General features: G+C 38.3%; 1 protein-coding gene across 11 annotated transcripts in view; it reads right to left on the bottom strand.

Annotated features, from left to right (window-relative positions):
- Positions 1-264: 264 nt before the first annotated feature.
- KLHL13 (kelch like family member 13) overlaps positions 265-21,450 on the bottom strand; it is an 85,059-nt gene continuing 63,873 nt past the window's right edge. For all 11 annotated transcript variants that reach the window (XM_080365874.1, XM_080365869.1, XM_080365868.1 and 8 more), the window contains 5 exons: positions 20,185-20,317; positions 19,725-19,921; positions 11,554-12,349; positions 3,868-3,981; positions 265-1,824 (listed from right to left, as the gene is read on the bottom strand). In XM_080365874.1, the coding sequence (XP_080222000.1) occupies positions 1,337-1,824; positions 3,868-3,981; positions 11,554-12,349; positions 19,725-19,921; positions 20,185-20,317 (1,728 nt within the window). In that variant the 3' untranslated portion in view covers positions 265-1,336. The remainder of the gene's footprint in view (positions 1,825-3,867; positions 3,982-11,553; positions 12,350-19,724; positions 19,922-20,184; positions 20,318-21,450) is intronic.

The following is a 21,450-nucleotide window of genomic DNA, read 5'->3' as shown; positions in this document are numbered from 1 at the left end:
GTAAATTTGCACGGCTGCACACATAAGCAGTAGTTCTCCAAGAGAAAAATTAAGACAGTTGGTTCTTTTATCAGTCCTTAACAATAAAATGAACACATCAGGCCAAAATAGTTTCTTAAAAGTAGGTCAAAATACCCATTCACGATCATTCTGCATTGGTTTCCTAGCAAGTTAATCTACCCACACAGATATACATAATGCGTATCCTGGAGACAGTGAGGAAGAAAACCAAATACATTAATGAGGTAGCTTAGACTGAATAACTGCAGTTAAAAGTTTTATTGAACAAAAGAAGGTAAAACGTGGTAGTCCAAGTTCACTGAGCAAAAGCAGCTCTCTCGCTGAAGCTGCACTTTGTGCTAAATAACCTTATTAACTGAGACTATACAGAGGACACATTATGCAAGTTATCTCAACAGCAAAGGAGAAAAGGTAGATTAAATTTGTTTCGATGGAATGACTCGGTCAAATTCAGTGGCTTAAGTTAATGTTTCTAGCCCTTCTCTACCTATATTCAGTACAGGCATACAACAGAATATACAACTGCACTGAATTCCCGTTTGTTAATAGTGTGTGCTCCCATGCAAGTGGAAGCCAATTCCTCAAAAAAACCAAATTAAAAACCCCAAACGTTTTAAATCTTTTGTTTGAAGCATCACTCAACCGACTCAGGAAAAACACTCGATACATGTTATAAAAAAACTCCCGGCCTCTACAAGGTCCGCTTCCTGTATAGTGTTAATTTTTTAAAATTTTATTTCTCCCCTCTGCCTAAGAAACTTCATATGCTCTGAAAGCACCCACAAAATCAGGTGGGTAAACAGATATGTCAAAAATACTCTGTGAAAAGAGGGAGGTAGCTCAGGCCCCTTGGCAACCTTCTGTCATAGTTCACATTGATGTGGTCTACCTCCCCTTGTTATCTGCAGTCAAAAATGAAAGGAAAAAGGATTTCAACTACGAAATTTAGTGAAAGAACATGTTCAATACAAAGTCTTCAAATTTGACTCATTTGGCTTCCAAATGTAACCTATAAGATACCTCACACCCAATACACAACATTAATAACGTACCTAGTTCATACATTTTATAGACAATATCTTCTCATTTGTTAAACATTTGGCTCGGGTGAGTACATCTTTTTTTGTTAACCACTTGACAAACATTCTAGGCCAAACAAACAGCACAAATAATGTCAAAGTCTTTTTTTTTTTTTCCCCAGTAACTGTATGAAATGCTGTAGGCTAAGCCTAACAGAAACTATTGAAGAAAAATAATAGACTCCATGATGCAGTGCAAAGGTGTTACTACAACATCATAAGTCAAGGGATGTTTTTTAAGGTGCTGAAAGAGGAGATTCTCTAGACGGTGACCCTGTATTGTCCTCCGGTGGGAAAACAGTAAGAGTGCAGGCTCGAATGCCGCCAAGTGATTCTGGAAGGTCAAATACTTTATGCCACTCATCTTTTTCTGGATCATATTTCTGAACTATTTCCACCATACACCGATTATTCCAAGAATATCCTCCAACAACATAGATTTTATTTTCAAAGACAGCAACCCCAACATCACTTTGCCCACGTAACATGGCAGCAATTGGAGTCCACTGGTCTAGAGTTGGTGAGTAATATTCACAGCTTAGAACATCATCGTAATCACTTGTTCCTCTGAAGTGATTTCCACCAATAACATATAGCTTGTCTCCTACAGTACACATGCAATGCAGACCTCTGACTGTCGTCATTGGAGCTTTCTGAGTCCATTTGTCTGTGTCAGGGTCAAAACACATAAGTTCCTTTTGGAAAGTATCATGGGTAATTCCCCCTAAAGAAATAAAACAGATATTAGAGTAGCGTTCACCCTAATAAGCATTAAATAGCAAAAAAATACATTAAGTGAATTAATTACATCCTCCTTAAAACTTCTGCACTTCACCTTAGATTACTACCACATATGTACTCCGTTTCAAATGATATTTTTAACGTACCTTGTTCCTTTAAATCCAAATATGAAAAGAAGCCATGGCTCAACACAGTACTTACCAAAGATGACACTGGCAGAATAAAAGAACAAAAAAACTGTTACCTACGCTTCATTTCAGCAAAATTATTTCTTTGCTTACATTTGTTCGGTTTGATAGTTTTGTTTCTCACCACGAAGAAAACCAAAATCCTTTCAAGTTTTGATACTATGCTGTTGTGTTTCAAGTGGTCCTATCACTTAGCAGATTTTTCTTCAGGAAACTCAACTTGAGCTAAAGAGAGAACACAGCTTTCGAATATTCTTCTGTTAATAAATACCTATGGTTCTCTCTGTATTTACCTTCCCCATGGCTCCTTGCAAAAGCAGTTAAGAGAGGCTTCAGGGGAAATCACAGGGCTACTTCCCATCAGTACGTGAAATAGCCCCACATTTCCGCAAGGTCACCAGGCAAGGTCAGAAAGCAGTCACGCCAGTTTCAGACACCATAGGCTTATTAGCTATGGTTTAAGACCATAACACAGCCATATTTGAGGTGCTAAAAATTATGCAGAGAACACACTGCTACTGAACAACCTCCTGCAGGGCTAAGCGTTCAACATTGAATTACCACGCTTGGATTATTAGCAGACAGAGATGGCGTGGTGTCTACAGGAGTGATGCAAGAAAGTGCCCAGTTCTTCAGCTGGACAGTAAGAATTAAATACAGAAAAAACACCCAAACACAGGGGGACTGTCCAGCCCTGATACTTAATGTCAGCCGTAGTAGGGTGGCAGTGCTTGGAAGCCTGTCAGAGAGAAAAGGTTTTAGTGACAAAAGGAACTAATCTTCACATTTTCAACCACAAAAGCATCTGGACATGGGGATATCATCTGAGAGGACAGGAGGTAAAGAAAAATTGCTGGGAAATACAGAGCATCTACATGAAAAAAATACAGCAGGGAGCATAAGTACGTGCTGCCTGTAGTATAACAAGCAAAATGGGCAAAAAAGTACAAATAGCAGCACAATGATTAGAAGCTAGCTTAATGGACTTGTTCATAGACGAGTAAGAAGCTGTACCTTATGGCATTCTGGTAAATTTTAAAACAACCCCCTCCTAGCCTACTGGCACAAGGGCCCCTGATTCAAAACACCTCGAGGATCAATCTGCTCCAGTGCATCTCCCCACCAGTTCTTTACAGCTATGCAACCTCACCCCACCTCTCACCCTGAATTTCAGCTCAGTTCTTAAAGAGCATCCCTTAAAATTGCAGTAGGAGAACATACACAGAGGTCTGTGATCTCTGTGGAGATCACTGACAGACAGATTGAATCTTCTTTAAAAACTGACCAGATACCAGATCTGCAGAAAACCTACCGCCCCCAGTTTGGAAAAAAATGGAATGAAACTATAACCTTGACGACATGGGACTGAGCATATTATAAATGAAACATCAGTGAAAGTACAGACATCATTCATATATTGTGATTAACATCAAAACTTATCCTTTTCCATCAGCTCAATGAAGGCTGATGCTCTTTAAAGTACTAAAATTTCTAACGCTTTCCAAAATGTATCAAAAAGGATGTGTTTAATGTTTATTGCTATATAAAGGTATGTATGTAGTGCTGCCATAGAAAAATGTATTCTGACAAAGTGAATAACTCCTTTGGAATTCAAAGTTGTCATTTACTGTGTAAATGCGTAACATTATCTAAAATAATCTTCTCAGACTCTGCAATATATACCCTATTTGATTGGCTTCAAATGAAATTGCATCACTGCTTATACCGTGGCAAACCTACTGCAACTAGAAACTGATTTTTATTGTTTCCCACTGAAACAGGAAAAGTTAGGTAGGTAATTGTTCCACGGAGATGATATGATCATAGGAGTTGTTTACCTGAAATATACATTAATCCCCCATACACGGTTCCAGCATGACCATAGTGGGGTTCGTTCATTTTCGCGACATAGCTCCATTCATTCATTCTGGGATTGTAACATTCCACAGTAGCTGTTTAAAACAAATGAGAACATAAAAATGTTGAAGCTAGCATGGCAGTTTGGTTTTGAGTGCAGTCGTAGTGGCAGTAATATATTCATAAACAGAGCAAGTATCAATGAAAAACATTGTTCGACTGAGAAAGTGTCAAGGGAATTACTGAGCATTATGTCCACAGACAATACAGAAAAACCTCAAGCTTTGTCCCGGAGAAACAAAAAGGAAGAAAAAAACCATCTTGCATTCTTGTCTCCCACTTGTCTCATTCCCATTCCTGCTTGACACAACCTGCCCCAACTCACGAACCCTGCCAGAGGTACAAGCTGTGGGACATCAGAGAAAATGGCAACAAAGCTGGGTGAATTCAGCTTTTCTGCCCTTTCCTCTCGTACAACTCCCTCCACCGTCTGCTGTAGAGAGAGGGGGAATAAACTTCAAATTATCTCAAAGAGGATCTACACATCTGGCAACCAGAAAAGACCCAACTCTTCAGCAATATCCCATCCATGCAGAAAATCAGGCTGGATCTTCTTCTTGATATTTCCACATTGAAATGGTCCTATGCCCTCAAAATGGAGCAGCAACTGTTGACTAATTTTCTATTGTCTTGCAATGTGTTATCAAGCAACTGCACAGCATATACAAGTCACCAATTCAAACAGTTTACAAAAGCCAAGCTTTAAAAAATTCAAGGTGAAACACCACTGAACCTTGGATAGAGAGCAACAGTGCTTGTGTCAATACACAGATCCATTTGTGCAGCTTTTGTGCACTGGAATGTTAAAATTATCAAAGGATTTATCAAATTGGAAATTGTAGAGGCTAGTAGTAGGTTAAAAAGAAACCCCGAGACCAGGTGTCCTTGCAGAAAGCATTTCTGAGGACTCCTCTCTTCAAAGCATGATGGAAGAGATGAGGGGTTGCAGGAAAAGGGCTATTCAAAAAGCACACAGAATGGAAACAGAAAGCAGATTTAATAATGGCCCTGAGCAAGCTTGATCAGTACATGACCAAGGGGCTAGAGATCCTGAAAAATCCTGTAGAGTGACCTTACGATGCCCAAAGCAGTTAATAATTGTGTTAAAGACAAATTAAAGCTCATCTTAAATACTTAAAATTAAGAATCAGACTCTAATGCTTGTTATACAATGCTTGATCTCTGAAGAGAGATGTTTACAAACTGTGTGTACAAAATTGAATCTGTCTCTCAAAGTGGCCTTTTACTTGCTCTAGAACAAGCTTTTTACTCAATCAAGGGTAGAAAATCTGAGTCAGCTCTATGGAATCGGTGATGGTGACACAGTCCAGGATTACATATCAAATAAAGAGACAAAAAAATATTTAGAAGCTGAGAAACTTGCCATTTTAAAGGCAGAAACTACTTAGTATAAGCCTCCAGCATTCACAGTACTGGCCAGGCCAGTAATACATACCGATCAGTAACACTCAAAACAGTGACTGTCGGGTACCTCACCCTAACTCCGAATCTGTCTTTTAAAAATATCCTTTGGAACATTTTGGAAGAGTAAGGTACATCTATGGTGTCGGACTACCACAAAAAAATCCCTAGTCACAGAAAAAATTAGCGAAGACCACATTACAGCGACCTTCTGAATTATCTTTCAGCTGCTGTAAAATGCACAGCCTCCTTGTAGTTGCAAAAGAGGACGATATTTTGTAATTCCATGCAATTAGTATCTGAAGTAAACACACTCAAAAGAAAAGATTCCAGTTCCGGGAGTACTGTTTGACAACCAGTTCAGCAGCATCCAAGATTAAAAATTAGGAAAAAAAAAACCCAAACCCCAAACTATATCGCTCATAGGAATTGCTAAATGGTTATAGCACCCCGGATTTTCTTCAGCTTTTACCCAACCAGGAGCTGAAATTTAAACTTAAGAAATACAGAAAAGTGTTGGTCTAGAACATTATGTTCATGATATAAGGCAAAACACACTAAATTCCTGTTTCAAAAGACATTATATACGTTTATTCACAGGTATGAAATGACTAATTTCATATTCTTGAAACTGTTTAAAAATAGTAATGAAAGCCTGAAATGCTTCTGGTTTTGTAAAAGTGCCTTGCATATGGGCTCCCAGTTATGCCAGCCATCTCAGGGCTTTATAAGATGGACAGAAAATAAAAAATCTGATGCAAAGTAACTGAAGTCGAGTGTGTCTTAAAAACTCCTGTTGACATGCCAAATTTGTGATTTAAACCTGCTCAATACGGGCAAGCTCCCAAGTTCACTCTAGGAGATCAGTCCTTCACTGAAGACTTCTCCTACAGTCCAACCTTGTTACTCCATTTCCTACCTCGGCCATTTGAAAGGAGCCTCGAGCCACCTTTCACATTACACACATGTACAGGTAGAAAAAAGTCTGCATAAGAAAAGGTATGAAAAGGCATTCAAAAATACATCTGCAACGGCAATTTTTAAAGTCAGGCTTGAGTTCCTTTAATAAAGTAAAAGACTCTTTAAAAAATGTTGGTGTTTTTCCCGTTTGATATCCTGCAACCTTTGCACATCCATGAAGGACTTACATACCATAAAGGCAGTGAAAGCTGGAGACAGCCTCTTCCCCACATAAAGGTACAGGCACAAAGAATTCATTCCAGAAGTTACACCTATAACTAAATCTGCATCATGTTTCTATGCATTGCCATGTTGACACCACATGCAGCATCTGCCCAATCCCCAAATAAATCCACGCTCTTTTTCATATAAAATTTATTCTTTCATTTCAATATTCTTTTCTAAAAAAGAAAGCTCCTTTCTACTCTGCTCTATTTAGCAATCAGAAGAAAACAAAGATGCGCAGAAATTTCAAGAACAGAGAAAAAACAAATTTGACATGCAAGTAATTATAGCTGTCCCAGTTCTACCCTGACAGCAGACCCTTCCAACCTGCTGTTCACTGCTATGCTGCAACGAAATCATCATTCTACTTGCTTTCACAAAAACAAAGGCATCCTCCTTCCCACGGTGCTTCCAATCCATGCTGAGGTGAGGATCTTACCTTACCAGTACTGTGAGGACAGGAAGAGCTGAGTGTGTGCAAAGCAATCACAAAGCCAGCAGCGAACACATTAACATGACATTCAACGCTGGACAACTGTTTATCTCGCTCAGCGGTTCAGATTGCATTTAAGAGAGAAATCCTTGCCAAAAAATCAATTTAGCAAGAGAAGATAAAACATGCAGAAATTGGTATACGTTGCCGCCATCACTATCATCGCATTGTAAAGACATTAGTTATCTGAGAAAACATGAAGTTGAGTCTAAGATCGCTTTCTGATGTGGCTTCAAAATTCTCTCAAACGTTACCAGTACAGCTAAATACCACCTGACAGTATTTCAGACAAACCATCCCAACTCAAATCTCAAATCTCCTGTGCTCTGAAACAAAGCTAATCACTTTCCAGATGAAAAAAATCCTACTGTTCTGTTTGGTTGTTCACACATAGCTGTCTCTCCGTTGCCTTGCAAGGTCATTCCGTTTCTCTTTTTTAACAAGATCTCCCTCTGTGCTGAAGGAAAAAAAATATTCAAAATTCCAGCTATTAAAGGTGCCCATCAATTTAAGAGAGGAGTCAGGATGTTCTAGATATCATCTGCAGACAGAGCACAGCTCACAAACACTCAAAAGAACTGCTACTTCACTGAACCTAAGCATATATCCTATATAATATAGCATGAGACTGATGGATTCATTCTCCAACAGCATGAATGACTCAAATCAGGCTTTATTTATGTCTAACAGTGGAGCTTCTGACCCGTTCATTACCATAATCCAGGGAAGACAGGCCTCGTTTTAATAGAATTAAGCAATCTCAAAACGACACGGAGCTTTGGCAGTCCCAGGGGACGATCAGCCTGCACTCATTTTATAGTGCCATCTGTGATGCTCTTTGAGGAGTATACGGACATTTAGCACTTCTCTGTCAGTAGCTTCTAATGTGTCTTGAGGTTTATTACAGCAGCACTTAGCAAGTGTGTGTGATGTCCCAAAACCCAGGAACTTCATTTTGTAATATTATGTCTATAATACAGCTTGCTTCTGTGGAACTCAAAGCTGACTTGGTTAAATTACGCAGTCCTGAGTAATTCTGTCCCTAGACAGCAAAGAGCCGCTCCAAAATAATCTCCTATGCAAGAGGTCCTCCAGTTCACACTTTGGTTTGATGTTCACAGTACTACACAGAGAGCAAGCAGCCCAACTGGGTAATGATGCATATTCTTTTCCTTAACCAACAATATTTAAAATATATATATTATATAAACTCACAAAAGAAGTTTTTACATAAACAAGAAGTTGTTTGAAATGAGGTTTAAGCATCACAGAAGGCACTGGGAAAATAAATGCCTTCCCATTTGCTGAGCTGGGGGTCTGAAGAACGCGTAACTGTCCTGCCCTGGACTACAAGGCATCTCTTTCTGTCTTTATTGCAGCATGATGATGGTGTCAATGAATCTGTGGTTGAGTCACAACCCAACATCCCTCAAAGTGCTTAGGAAAAGCTCATATACAAAAACGTCAAACTGCACTCAAGCCATCGGCAGCAGAGCCTGAAGTATCTGCAAGGTACCTAACTGCACAAGCTTTCAGATACTTTCAAATGCACAGCTTCTACCGTTAGCAAAAGCACCACAACTGAAGTCTTTCAAAAAGAGCTACAAAAATCGACTTGTCTGAGAAAACAGTACCCAGTGCCCTGCACAACAGCACAGCTGGGAATTGCCAATGAGCTCCGCTCCACGAGTATCTGAGAGCCACACCTGGTTGTCCCTTTGTCTCCTCTTCCAAAAAGCCTCACCTTTTGCACACCTGCCTTCTCCAGGCTGGTCTCCTCCTCCGCCAGAGCGCTGTTCTCCCTGCCTACTGGGAACACTGTGGCAGGTGCCTGCCTTGACAGTGAAGAAGAGCCAACCACAGTTACTTACAATACTTTGGGGAGTGGTGCATGCTTCTGCACAGCCCTCCATCGTCATGGGGTAGAAAAATCTGAATTATGATCTCATCATTCAGACTGTTTCAAAGACATTTACCACATTGACGCATGTACCATATATATATGCAAATTCACCCATCCTTAGCAATGAACTAAACTTGTCTCAGCAGCAGGCACTGTTAAAACAGCAGCTGTTTGTTGCTGCTAAGCCACGTACTCCTGAGGTAGAGCATGGTATCCACAAAGTTCTCAGAAGACTAAAAATTTGAAAACTGTTTTGGTAAGGCTTGATAGGAAGTCTCAAAAAATATGATTTTTATTCCACTGACTGTCAGCAGAGAAAAAAACCCCAACCAAACAAACAATAAAGAAATTCATTTTACTAACTTTAATCCTTTGGCCCTTTTCCATAAGAGCTGATCTTCCAGAAAGCTGAACGCCGGTTTTGGGAATTCTTCCTTTCTAACAACAGACTGAAATTAGTTTGAACCCAAGGGCAACTTCTTTAATACCTGTCCAACACATATTTGACCTTCTCTTCTATGAAAAGCTTGAGAGTTTTTCTCATCTGAAGAGAATGGGAAGTTTAAGGTGGATTTCATCTCTCAGCTGTCAAGGTTTATGAAAGAAACATGAAAATGGAAAGTGACTTGCCTCACAATTAACAAGAAAAGAAACTGAAGCCCCAAATCAAAGCACTGGACAGCTACAATATTTAGTATTTATAGAGTGCTCTGCCCACAGAACGAGCCAATGACAATTTTCAGGTCTGTGTGGAAATTGCTGCAGCATTTTAATGATATCTTCACAGAAGAATTTTAGACAGGTGATAAGATTCTGTATTTTAATTAAAGCTGCAGAAGAGTTGAGGTCAGCAGAACGATACTGCTTGATCTAATTTGAGAAAAACGCTGTGCTTACAGCCTGCTCTACAGACAGGTGGCACTGGCTTACTGACAGTTATTTCATATTTATTTTGTTAGACTTGCAACTTTTTCACTGATATTCTTATAACCCTACTCTGTTTAGGTGGTACAATACACAAGGACAGCAATCTGATTATCTGCTATTAATTCATACCATTAAAAAATAGCTCAATGAAAGTCAGGTTTTCTGATAGGCTAAAGAGCAATAAATATTAGTTTGTACGTTTGGTATTTTACAGGGTATTAAGCTTGGTTTAGAATGTATTTTCAGGTAGGCAAAATGACTTTAAAATAACTCAGAAAACCTTGGGATCTGCATCAGAAAATGGCTGCCTAGGGAAAACAAGTTATTGCAAAACAGTTTCCCAAATTTTTTGGAAAGAGAAGGCATTTTTAAATGTCTTTTTTCACCAAACATTAGAATGTATTTTAAACTTCTATCAAACCCAGCCCAGTCATGTGTAGTGGAAATAACATACTATATGTTTCCTAGGAAAGTGTGAAATATAATCATGAAACAAACTACATGTGAATGACCGAGATGCATTGATTAAATAAGGTTACAGATGCCACAGCGTACGTCAGGGTTTGCATTGTTTCAATTAAACACATTTCTCAGCACTTAAAGACATTTGTGCATTTCTAAAAAGCAAAATCTTAGCAGCAAGAGATACTGCCACAAAAACTTACAGGACACTGTTAAGTATTGGGCTGAAAGCAAACAAAATTATGAAATGTTACACCTGGTTTAGATGTAATATTATGATAAAATGCCAAGCATAATCACTGTAACATTTCAATTTTAAATCGAGTGTACACTCTCTGACCTGACTGCAAATGCTAGCCACTATGGCTTTGGAAAATGCAGTGGATTAATATGGACCGTCCTCTACGGACTTCTGTTAAATTAAAAGTTACATGTATTTATTCTTTTTTTCCAACCATCTTATTTCCCTGAAATTGATATTTTTTTAGGGGGTTGGGTTTTTTTTTTTGTCAAGCAAAATGAATCGTCATTTATAAAGGGGAGAAAAAAAGGACACAGCAGGACAGAGTCATTCATATAAATAAGTTAACTACATAGTCACAAGACCACAGGCAAAATATAACATTTTTAGTAATTAAAACATCCAGACTGTCAGGAGATCTGAATCTCACTGATCTGTGAGTGAAATAGATCACTCAGTCATTAGCCCACTAAGAAAAAAAAAACAAACAAAAAACCCCACCAAACCAAAAAAAAATAAAAAATCTAGCATTTCAAAATTACTATTCCAGAAAATTTGCATCTTTTACAACAGTGAGTTTCAGTTAGAAAGTCGTGTATCCCTTAAGAGTGAAAAGAGCTGGTTTGGTTGCTCAGCTTCAGTAATGATATTTTATATATACATAGAGAGAGCTGTGTTTATATGCATATACACACTTATATAAGTAGACACACACAGATTTAAAGGTGAAATCATTTGGTATTATGCATCAATACACTAGATACATGTATTTGGAAATTTTTTTGTGGAAGCCCTTCTAAAAGCAACACCTAACAGCATCCAGACAAATTTCTCTAGGCGTTTACAGTATTTCCAGAATGAAGCTGCACGCCCACAACTTCAGCTCGATTCTTCTCCACCCGTTCACAGGGCAGCACGGTATTTCAAGGCCTAAAAAGCAAGGCAAGAAGCTATGCTGCAGGAGAAGCACTCACCTAGCTCACCCGCTGCATTTCGACCACCGACTGCATACAAATGTCCTTTGAGGGCACTTAGGTGGAAGAAGGTGCGCTTCTCATTTAAAGATGCAACTTGCATCCACTTGTTGTAGCGAGGATCAAACCTAAAGACCGTGTCAACCGCCGTCTTTCCTTTCGTGTCGTAATTGCTCTGGCCCCCGACTACATACAGAAAGTTCCCGATGACGGCGATGCCATGCTGGTACCTTGGTGCATCCATGGGAGCCAAGGATTTCCACTCGTGGGCCTTCTCGTCGTACATCCGTAACTCCTTGCTGACAACCAGCTGCTGCCTCAGCACTCCCCCCAACGTCACCAAGTGAGTGCTGTCCGACCGAATGGCAGTTCTCTCCGACTGCATCACTGGCTGCATGTATGGCATCATTTGGTAATTGCTGGCTTCCAAAAGCAAGTTTACGCAGGTATTGTCCGTTCTCATGAAGTCCACTGTTTGCACGTAATTAATAAGATCCTGGGGTGTCATCAGTGGAAACCTGATGTTCTTCATCAGCTTTGCAGCATACTCCATCCGAGGCTCCTCATACCGCAGCCAGCGACAAGCCGCCTTGAAAAGTTCGAGTTCAGTGCAGTGCTTAAGGCTATTACTTGAAAGCACAAAGGCAAGACGTTCAAAGGGGAGTTTCACAAATTCACCAGTACTTAATAATGCAGGGAAGTTCTTCAGGATGAAATTATTAACATATTTATCCACTTCCGTGAGATTGTATGTGTTGGCAATTCGCCCAACCTCAACACAGTTTTCCAACGAAACCTATTAAGGAAACAGAAAGAGGAATCAAAACACTGTCTTAATTTGGTATCTAAATGATAATGTAGAATTTAATGAATACTATAGACTCAGCAATATTTCATCCTTTTGCAGTGCTCAAGGTGATTTACACATGAGCAAATAAATGTTTGACATGATGTATATATTCACAACTGCAAGGGGAGACCCAATGTATTCCTTATTTTGAAGAAAGAAATGAGACAAGTAACAAGCAGATGGCATATATTAATTATGTCAGATACATTATACAATGATGATACACAGCAATTATACAGCAATTCATCTTTGAAAAGCTCTGCAAACATCTTTGTAGGGAAGACGTGGAAAATACAGTTAAGAGAGAGGTGATCAGCCCAAGGTGACAGAGAACAACCCAGAAACAAGTCTCACCATTAGACATTCCCTAACACCGTTAAAAACATATTGCAATAATGCAGCCAAAGAGAATGGCACGGCTACCTCTCCAACGCTGCGTATCTCAGACAATTTATTTAGTGTTCAATCCCATGAATGCATGCCATAGAAATGAACAAAATTGGATCTTTAGTAAGTCAAGGTGGTGCTCTTGCAGAATATGCACAAAATTAAATACACTTCAAAAAACGAATGTAGCGGGTTTATATAAATATATATATACACAAATACTTTTTTTTTTTTTTTAAATCAGTGACCTTGGGGCATTTCCCCTAGAAATCCTTTAGCAGTATGGATCATACTCTGATTTCATTCAATACTTGAGTGACCATATCTTGGTAACACTGTTGCTGCATCTACTTTTCTTGCATCTTTGGCTCCTAAATTTCTGAGGCCACTTGGGATTCAAGGCAGAGGAAGAAAGGACAGGACATAAAGTGGGTGTCCAGCGAACCCCGTCAATTAATTTCAGCAAACTCCGTGGTACATATGCAAAGCAAGTTGATTTTCAAACACTGCTTGCGGAGAATTGCAGCTTTTTTGCACTCAGTCCTTACTCTAACCCAAGCTTCATCTACACATGCTTTCTGGCCTCTGTGCACGTCAGTCCTACTCAATGTTGACAATTTCCACAACTTTGTGAATCTCATTATATTTGTAATGCCAAAAGAATTTAAGATTGCAAATCTCATGGGTATTTTAAGAAAGATTACAAAGATTGAGGACTACAACCTAACTGCAGCCTAAGAATTCAAAAACCTTCAAATGACCTTCTGGTCATGACAGAGATTACAAGCTTTTAATACCGTATAACTCAATCTGATCACTGCCCTTTAATACTAGACAATTCAAAAGTTTAATGAGTATGGGAATAGGAGACATTTTTAATTCACTAGAACTGATCTAACTTGCCCTAGAGTTAAGATCTGCAGTCATTCCAAGTCTTCATTCACACACCCTCAAATGCCTTCATACGGGCAGAGGTTCCGAATCTATTTCTCCATCTCCAGGAACACTAATACTGTAATCAGACCCTATCTATAAGGAACGCGTGGCAGACTCTCAGGAGTTCTATTATAAAAATATCCATACAATATACGCATGGAAATTATGTTTGTATTACAAGACAGTCCACATTGCTTATATCAAAATATAATCACATCAGCTAGCAGTGACCTATAAAACATGCTCTGATGATGTTAAGAAACATCTTTTTTTCTTCTTTAGACTGTTTTTGAGAATCAGCATCAAAACAATTTCGATAAATTTCCTTTTAGGATTTTTATTTTGCAGAAATTAATTGCATAATGGAAGTAACAGCATACCTTAAATTAAGTAAATTAAATAAAACATTCTGACTTGTAAAATTTCTTTCAAGTTGTATAATAAAAATAAAGCCATGGAAAAAAAAACACTCTAATAAACAGCTGACTTGCAGTATAACACAAATCTTAATTCTTGCTCTACAGTCATTGTATTTAAAAATTACTTTGGAATACATTTACTGGCATCAAACTGCAGAGATACGGAACTTTCTCCACATCAAGGTAAGCAGACGGAAAAATACTGAATACAAAGAAGGCATGCTTGAAGTAAAAGATCAAAGCAAAAAAGGTACAGATCATGTATAGCTGGCACATGGTGTTCAGGTTGCAATGAAGTATTTAGACCTACTGCAGAATACATGCCAGTTATCAAGTGCCCACCACGCACGCATCTAGCTGATGTATTACCAGAATCACATTACACTGTAAATCTATGCAGTTGAATGCATTCTTGGAACGCTTACATTTGAGAAATTTATAGACACATCACGCACTGTTCATGACTGATGAACCAGACACCGGCAGTTTTCAGTCACCCCCTAATTCTCGGAAAATTTACCTTCTACTGCCTTAATTAATCCACTCAAATTGTACTGCACTCGGGGTTGGCTGGTTGCTGGGTTTTTTCTGCTATGATTGCAAGTACTCCCCAATATGCTTATGAAATTGTGCACTTTGGCTCACTAAAAAAAATTCCACTCACTTCAAATCAGGGTACCATATCAAACATTTCCTTAAAGTTTACTTTCCTTGGCAAAAGTACTATTACTTGTTGTAAAGATAACAATCAATGTATGAGGCTAAATTTCTTTGCAAAGATTTCAGTCATAAAAATATGTACTCTAGAGATTCTTAAGTCCTGAGCCAAAAAGCAACCCTTCAGAATGAAGTGATAGTTACTTCTACTGAAATATTCAAAATTGGGTAGCATTGAAGTACAATAACTCTATTTAAACACTTAAATATGTAAGTTACTCAACTGATTTCCAAAAAAACCACCTAGTTTGACTTATGCTATGGTACTTATGAGAGGCTCAGAAATGGTTTTCAGTGGAAGTCAACCAGGAGCTCGTCAACAAACAGAAGGAACTGCTACTTCTGGAAATCCCACTGAAGTGAACAGAAGGAATGGAAATATGAAACAAAAATGTAAGACTGGCCGTACAGTGAATCCAGTAACTAGTAAAGATACTCACACAGAAAGAGCTAGAAAGAGCTAAAAGCTGTAACGGGTCAAAGAGCTAAGCAACTTCTTACAAAGTCAGGAATTCTAAATAAACCCCATTTTACCTGGGCTTTGACTATTGAGCAGAGCTGCTTATTCACACTATTTATTGTAATTGCTCATTACAAAGCAGAAGTTCCAGAAAATACTAAAAAGCTTTTCAAAAAAAAGGGCAAATCAAGCACAGCCTGAAAAACCAAACGCAAAAGCCAAAGCACTTTCTTGAGAAAGCAGCTGATTTAATTCTTTGAAACTTTGAAGCAATCTCTTCCCAAGTTCTGGTAAAAACTTAACTGACTATAAAGTAATATAAAACTGGACACAGAGCAAAATGACTGCAAGTGTGAGAACCCTGGAGAACAACTCGGGAGAGATAACATGCACAGAAAAATCAGGTCCTCAAGCCCAGTACCACAAAACATTTAGGCGTCTGACTTTCTTTTGTTTCAATGAGTGTTAGACATTGAAGCACTTAACATGGTGTTTCAAAGGGTCTGAGTTTAAAAGAGCTTGCATTAAATCCTCAGTTTTTCTGTGGGCTCCCCATAAAGAGAAGTCTAGAAATAGCAGCACGGAAATTTGACCGGCTCAGAAAACAGAATCAATCGTACACCCACATTAGAACAGGTGAGATTCTGGGGGCTGGCAGAGCTGGCCCCAGGGCTTTAGATCCCACGCTCCCGCAGAACTGACACCATCTTGCTCCATCCCCAGTTAACCAAGTTCTTGTGACAAGACAGGACCTTCCAAATATTGAGACCTCAACATCTGACAACTTGGTAGTTGTTACAAAAATGTAAAGCACTGTATTATAGAAGGAATACAATTTCCTTATGCAGCTATATGACAGGTACAGCCAAGACGTTAGTTTTCAGTGTTTTGGAATGCTGTCTTTAATGACACTATAACATCCCCTTCCCCATTACCCTGTGATTTTCCCCCGAGTGCTGTCATTTACTTGACTGGGTTTCCCACCCTTCTCCATTTTGTACACTGCTGATACTTTTGCAAAAACATTATTGTGCGTTCTCTAGCACTCGCTACTTGAAAACATTGCCACGGCATTTTTATTCATTTTAATTACATTATGGCTCATTTAGATGTGAACCTGGGAGTAGTCCTAGTCTATTGTATAGCTATAAATATTTAAAAGTAAGACTGCAAACATCTTACATTCCAGTATTTGCAGGGAATCTGGCTGTAGAGCAAAGCTTATGAGAGCAATGGGCTATTTGACAGGAGTAAATACAGAACAAATAGAACGCTTAGAAGTCAGCTCCAACATATAACCATTCTATGAAGGTCTCACTTTTTTTCCAGAAATTAAGCTGTTTCCTTAAACTTACGCTTTCCTTTGTAAGTATTTCCAATATCCTCTTATGAAGTAACACAGTTGCATTATGCTTTACATAAACTGACTCCTATAATCTCTTTAATAATGGACTCCCTAGACAATTCAAATACAATTAAGTATTTGACTGGGAATGGTTACATCAGCTCTCAGATGCTGCTCTCAGCTAATTTCAGTAGAAATAAGCACAAGACTTCCTCAGAAATTTCATTTAAATTACAGAAATGCTCCTTCAAAAATGGAGCAAAACTAGTATAATGGGGAATAATCTTTGTAAAACTAAGACATGGTAATTAAAAAAGCAAAAAAACCCCATTCGCTCACCACCTCTGGTTCCTGTTCCAACAAACTCAAGTCAGTTCAAAGTAAGTGCACTCAAAAGTTCATTTATATTTATACAAGGATGCTGAGAACGTAACTAGACTGACAGCACAAACTTAGTTTTGTACTTCCTCTACAGTTATATGATGATCATCTAAGGGGACAACATCATCGGTATGAATGAAGTATTTCAGAGAAGAAATTCAATTAAGAAAATGAATGAAGTCTTCTGGATTCTTTCAAAATGTAGTATCAAACAAGACATTTCTCACTTGAGTAAAAACAATGACTGAGTCACTGTAAGTGAAGGAATCTTCAGAAAACAAGCATTTTAAACAATGAAAAAAAATCTTCGAAATAACAAGATTTAAGATGAAAGAAGCTCTTTCCCCAAGAAAGAAAAATAAACAAGCAGCTGCCCTGCCCTACCCAGAAAGGGAAAAGGGCAACACAGCATCCCTGGGGCTCACCACCCATCAAAGGGAGGCCACTCCATACCCCTGATTCAAAAGAACACTGAGACCTTTTTCCAAGTTGGCATTTATAGCAACGTCAACCCCCGAGAGAGGCAGACTGCATCGTTTTGGAAGGTAAAAAAAAAACCAACCACCAACCCTGAGCAACGTAAAATAGGCAGTGTGGGATTTAAGAGTATTAAGATTAAATGAAACATTATCACAACATTCTCAGAGAACTGGTCAATTATATGCCAAAATTGAAAGCAAAACAGTAGCATTATAGAGCTTCTAACACTTTGCTTATGAAACAGATTGCTGTTATTAGCAGCTTGGAGTCCTCTTGCTTACATAAATCCCAGTTCCCATCTTCATTTGTGAGGTCACATCTCTGAGCTCATACTATGAGGAGCAATAGGAATTCCTGCTTCTTTACTTCTCATTACAGACTATCAAAAAGCCAAATCCCAAATAATATTATAATTCATGTAAAACACATCAATTTCCTTGTTACAGGTAAAGTAAGACTTCTAGTAAAGTATATAAGCAATTAACATCAGAAAACCGCCACGCAACATCAGAAATAATGCCCAAGTATCTCTCTAGGCAGAACTGCTTTGATAGGACAGCTCATAACAGCACTCATTCTGCCACCCCACCAAGCACGTGCTCCTTATTGCTGGCGGGACAAAGAGTTATATTAATACAAGACAAGGCAAGGACTAGGGAAATTATGGAAGCATCATATATTGGCATTGCTTATACACTGTGTTTAAGTTAGATAACTGCACCCATATTCTGAGATTGCACTGTTTTTACTATAGAAATCACTATGAAACAAAATGTTTGCAGTAAGTTAACAGTAAAATGAGTGCAGTCATGCAGTGCGACGCTGAAACCTCCGATACCTAAGATTTAAGAAGGAAAGGATGTTCAACAAATAAAACCTCTGAATAATAACCCAAGCTGACTGAACGTGTAGCCAAGCTATCCTTAATAAACAAGATTAAACAGAGGAATATAAATTCAATGCTTTTAACGAGAGGTTAGAGCCAGAAGAAGAAGTGTTTTCATGTCACATCTCACATTAGTTTTCCCACCCAGGAAAAGCCTTACACAAGAAGCCAGTTACCACTTCACAAGCTGAATCTGTAACAGCTCTCTTGTTTTTGCAAAAAAACAGAAATGTGTTTTTAATACAGAGAAAACTGCAAAACTATTTGACATTCAACTGGAAGGGAGCATGGCATTCTCCAAAGCACAGCCTCAAAACAAAACCGGATACCAAGTCTGAAAAACAGAAGGGAAAGAAAGGAGGAGCAAAAGAGGTTGTTATCAAAGCAGACCCCCTGCCAATAGCGGGTTCAAGATGTGAGAATTTAATCTCTATAATAAATAAAAATCAGCAGGGCAACTCTAAACCATAAATAGACTGTACTACGTTGGAACTACAGTGTACTGCTTTGCAGGGCAAACTTTTTATTTGTTCCAATTGCACAAAAGCAACCATGCTACTTAACTATTCCTCTCTTGACCAACCACTACTGGTAGGAGAGGCTGTCCCCTCCTTACAAAAGCACTTATTTTTGAGATTGTGAAAAAATGTTTCCCAGTAGGCATTCAAAGCTATTTTTAGTTCTAGCAAAATATGGCAATCGACACAAAATCCTTGTAGCTCTTCTCTCACATAACCAACATTTCTCTAACGTCCCTTTTAGTAATCCTTTTAGAGGATACATTATTCTAAAGGACTGTGACCAAGTTCACTGGTTTACAAAGAAGATGTAATGGTCTCTGTGACAATCACTACAATTGTGGGCTTCATTCCTCTAAACAAAAAGTTTTCGAGAAAGTGTATTAACAGACAGCAACAGCAGCTTGCTCTTTATTATTTGTTTTCAGTTTAACTCACCAAGTAGCTTTCTTATGGAAAGATAGAGAGTGCGAGGGCATGAACTAAAAAAATCCAGTAATGAATGTGGGAACTATGATTATCATTGCTGCTATCATCACTGCAATACACTTGGGAATTAGAAGAATTTTAACATGGTATAACATTTATATCAAACTCACACTGTACATAATAGGGAAAAAAAGATTTTCAAGATAACTACAAAGCAAACTTTTTCTCTGTGAATCCAAATAATGAATAATGGCAAGTTTTAGACTTAACATTGGCTATTACATAGTCATTGTTGTTATAAAAGGAAAAACAACATACAGAAGCCTTAATCATTGTAAGCATGAAACAAGTCGTAAGTCTTACCCCAGAGATAAGAAACACTTTACAGAAATCCAAAACAGGTAAAATCTGCAAAAAACTGGCAGCTTCCAGAGTGTCCTGAAGGTTGTCCATGTTAAGGGAAAGTTTTGCAGTATAAATGAAATCAATGATCTTCTTTAGGCCTATTTTGTTCACACCATGAAGCTTAATGCACATTAAATCCTGTTCCTTCATTCCTCCTGAAAAAGACAGGTAGGTAAGTTTGTATGATCATTTTGATTGGGTTGAAATAATTTCATAAACTTATATAAAATTAAAATAGAGCTTTAAAATTTAACTTGAAAAAACAGATGCAAAAGCAGAGAGAGCACAACAACACGGAGTTGTTTGTAGTCCTGGGCCGATTCAAACCGTGAATCAAGTGTTTTACTGGACATGTGTCTGAGTGACCAAGCTATGACAATTTGGAGATAGCAGTATGCATGACTAACAGAAACACCACCTGTGAACATGGCCTTGAAGTAATCACTTGCAGAAGCCATCATCGCTCTGTGCACAGGAAACACTTCGTCACCATCTCCTGGAACAAGCGTCACATCACAAAGCAAACCTTCCACTCGCAGCTGGTCAAAACCCTGCAAGAAAAAAGCACAATGCGAAGCATCCATTTGATTTGGGAGTAGGAAATTATTTCTTTTCCCTTATTTACATAAGTATTTACTTTTATGTACATATGTATTGTAGTTCCAAAAAGTCACTAAGAAATAATCTGTCATCTTACAACCATTATCTCTAGTATATTCAATGACAATTATCCATTGAAAAACAAGCAGCAAAATTATTACTTTCCAGTAATGGCTTAAGAACTCGAAGTACAGTGGGCCTTAGAAAGTAGCTTTCTTCCACTAATGAAGTTATTTTAAGGAAGGAGTTTGTTTTGTAAGCTTGAGCTCCAGCAAATGCTTCAGGTAGGTCAGACTGATAACTTTTTTGGACCTACCCTTTTCAGACAAATGTATATTCTAGACATAATTCTGTTCCACACCAGTTTAAGTGCTAAGAGGCTGCAAAATACCGCAGCCTGAAAGGAAAGCTGTCACCTGGTTCCACAATTATCAAATATATTACCGAAGTTTACATAGCAAGAACTCCAAAATAAGCTAACATTCTATATCTGACCTTCTCTGACTTACTTACAATGGCTAACTGTACCAAAAAAGTCATCCACAACAGCATCCTAGAGAAAGATTTTCCTCTAAACACATGCCCAGCTGAGGATACTGGAGGATGGGTGAAATACTCACCTCCTTCATGCACTGCGGAACAGAAGCTCAAACATAAACCAATTCCCTTCAACCAGGCATGTCTGATGTTTTTCTAATACCAACAGGGATGTAAATATTGTCTTTATACATTTAACACTTACAGAAATCTTGGCATCAGCCCGCATGGTTTAAAACTTAAGGTACCTTAAAAGCAAGGCTGTATTTTTAAAACTGCAAATGTAAGTAGAAATGAACATTCAAATTTGTTGCACAGAAAAGAACAGAGTGCAAATGAAAAAAAATGAGTATGAGCTCTAATAAATCAGAAGCGAAACACAGGACTATATAAAAACTAATGTATTTCAACGATCCAAACAACTTATCTGTAGTTCATACAAATAAGGCTTTACAACCTACCAGTTCTCCATTCTACCAAATTTTCAATCTACCAAACCTGGCAGGGCTTTGCCATCTTAGGGCACTGAAGAAGGAACATGAAGCTC

The sequence above is a fragment of the Falco punctatus genome, assembly GCF_963210335.1.
Source record: "Falco punctatus genome assembly, chromosome: 15".
Lineage (NCBI taxonomy): Eukaryota > Metazoa > Chordata > Aves > Falconiformes > Falconidae > Falco > Falco punctatus.
The sequence above is the reverse complement of the archived record's forward strand: the minus strand, read 5'-3'. Positions and strand labels throughout refer to the sequence as shown.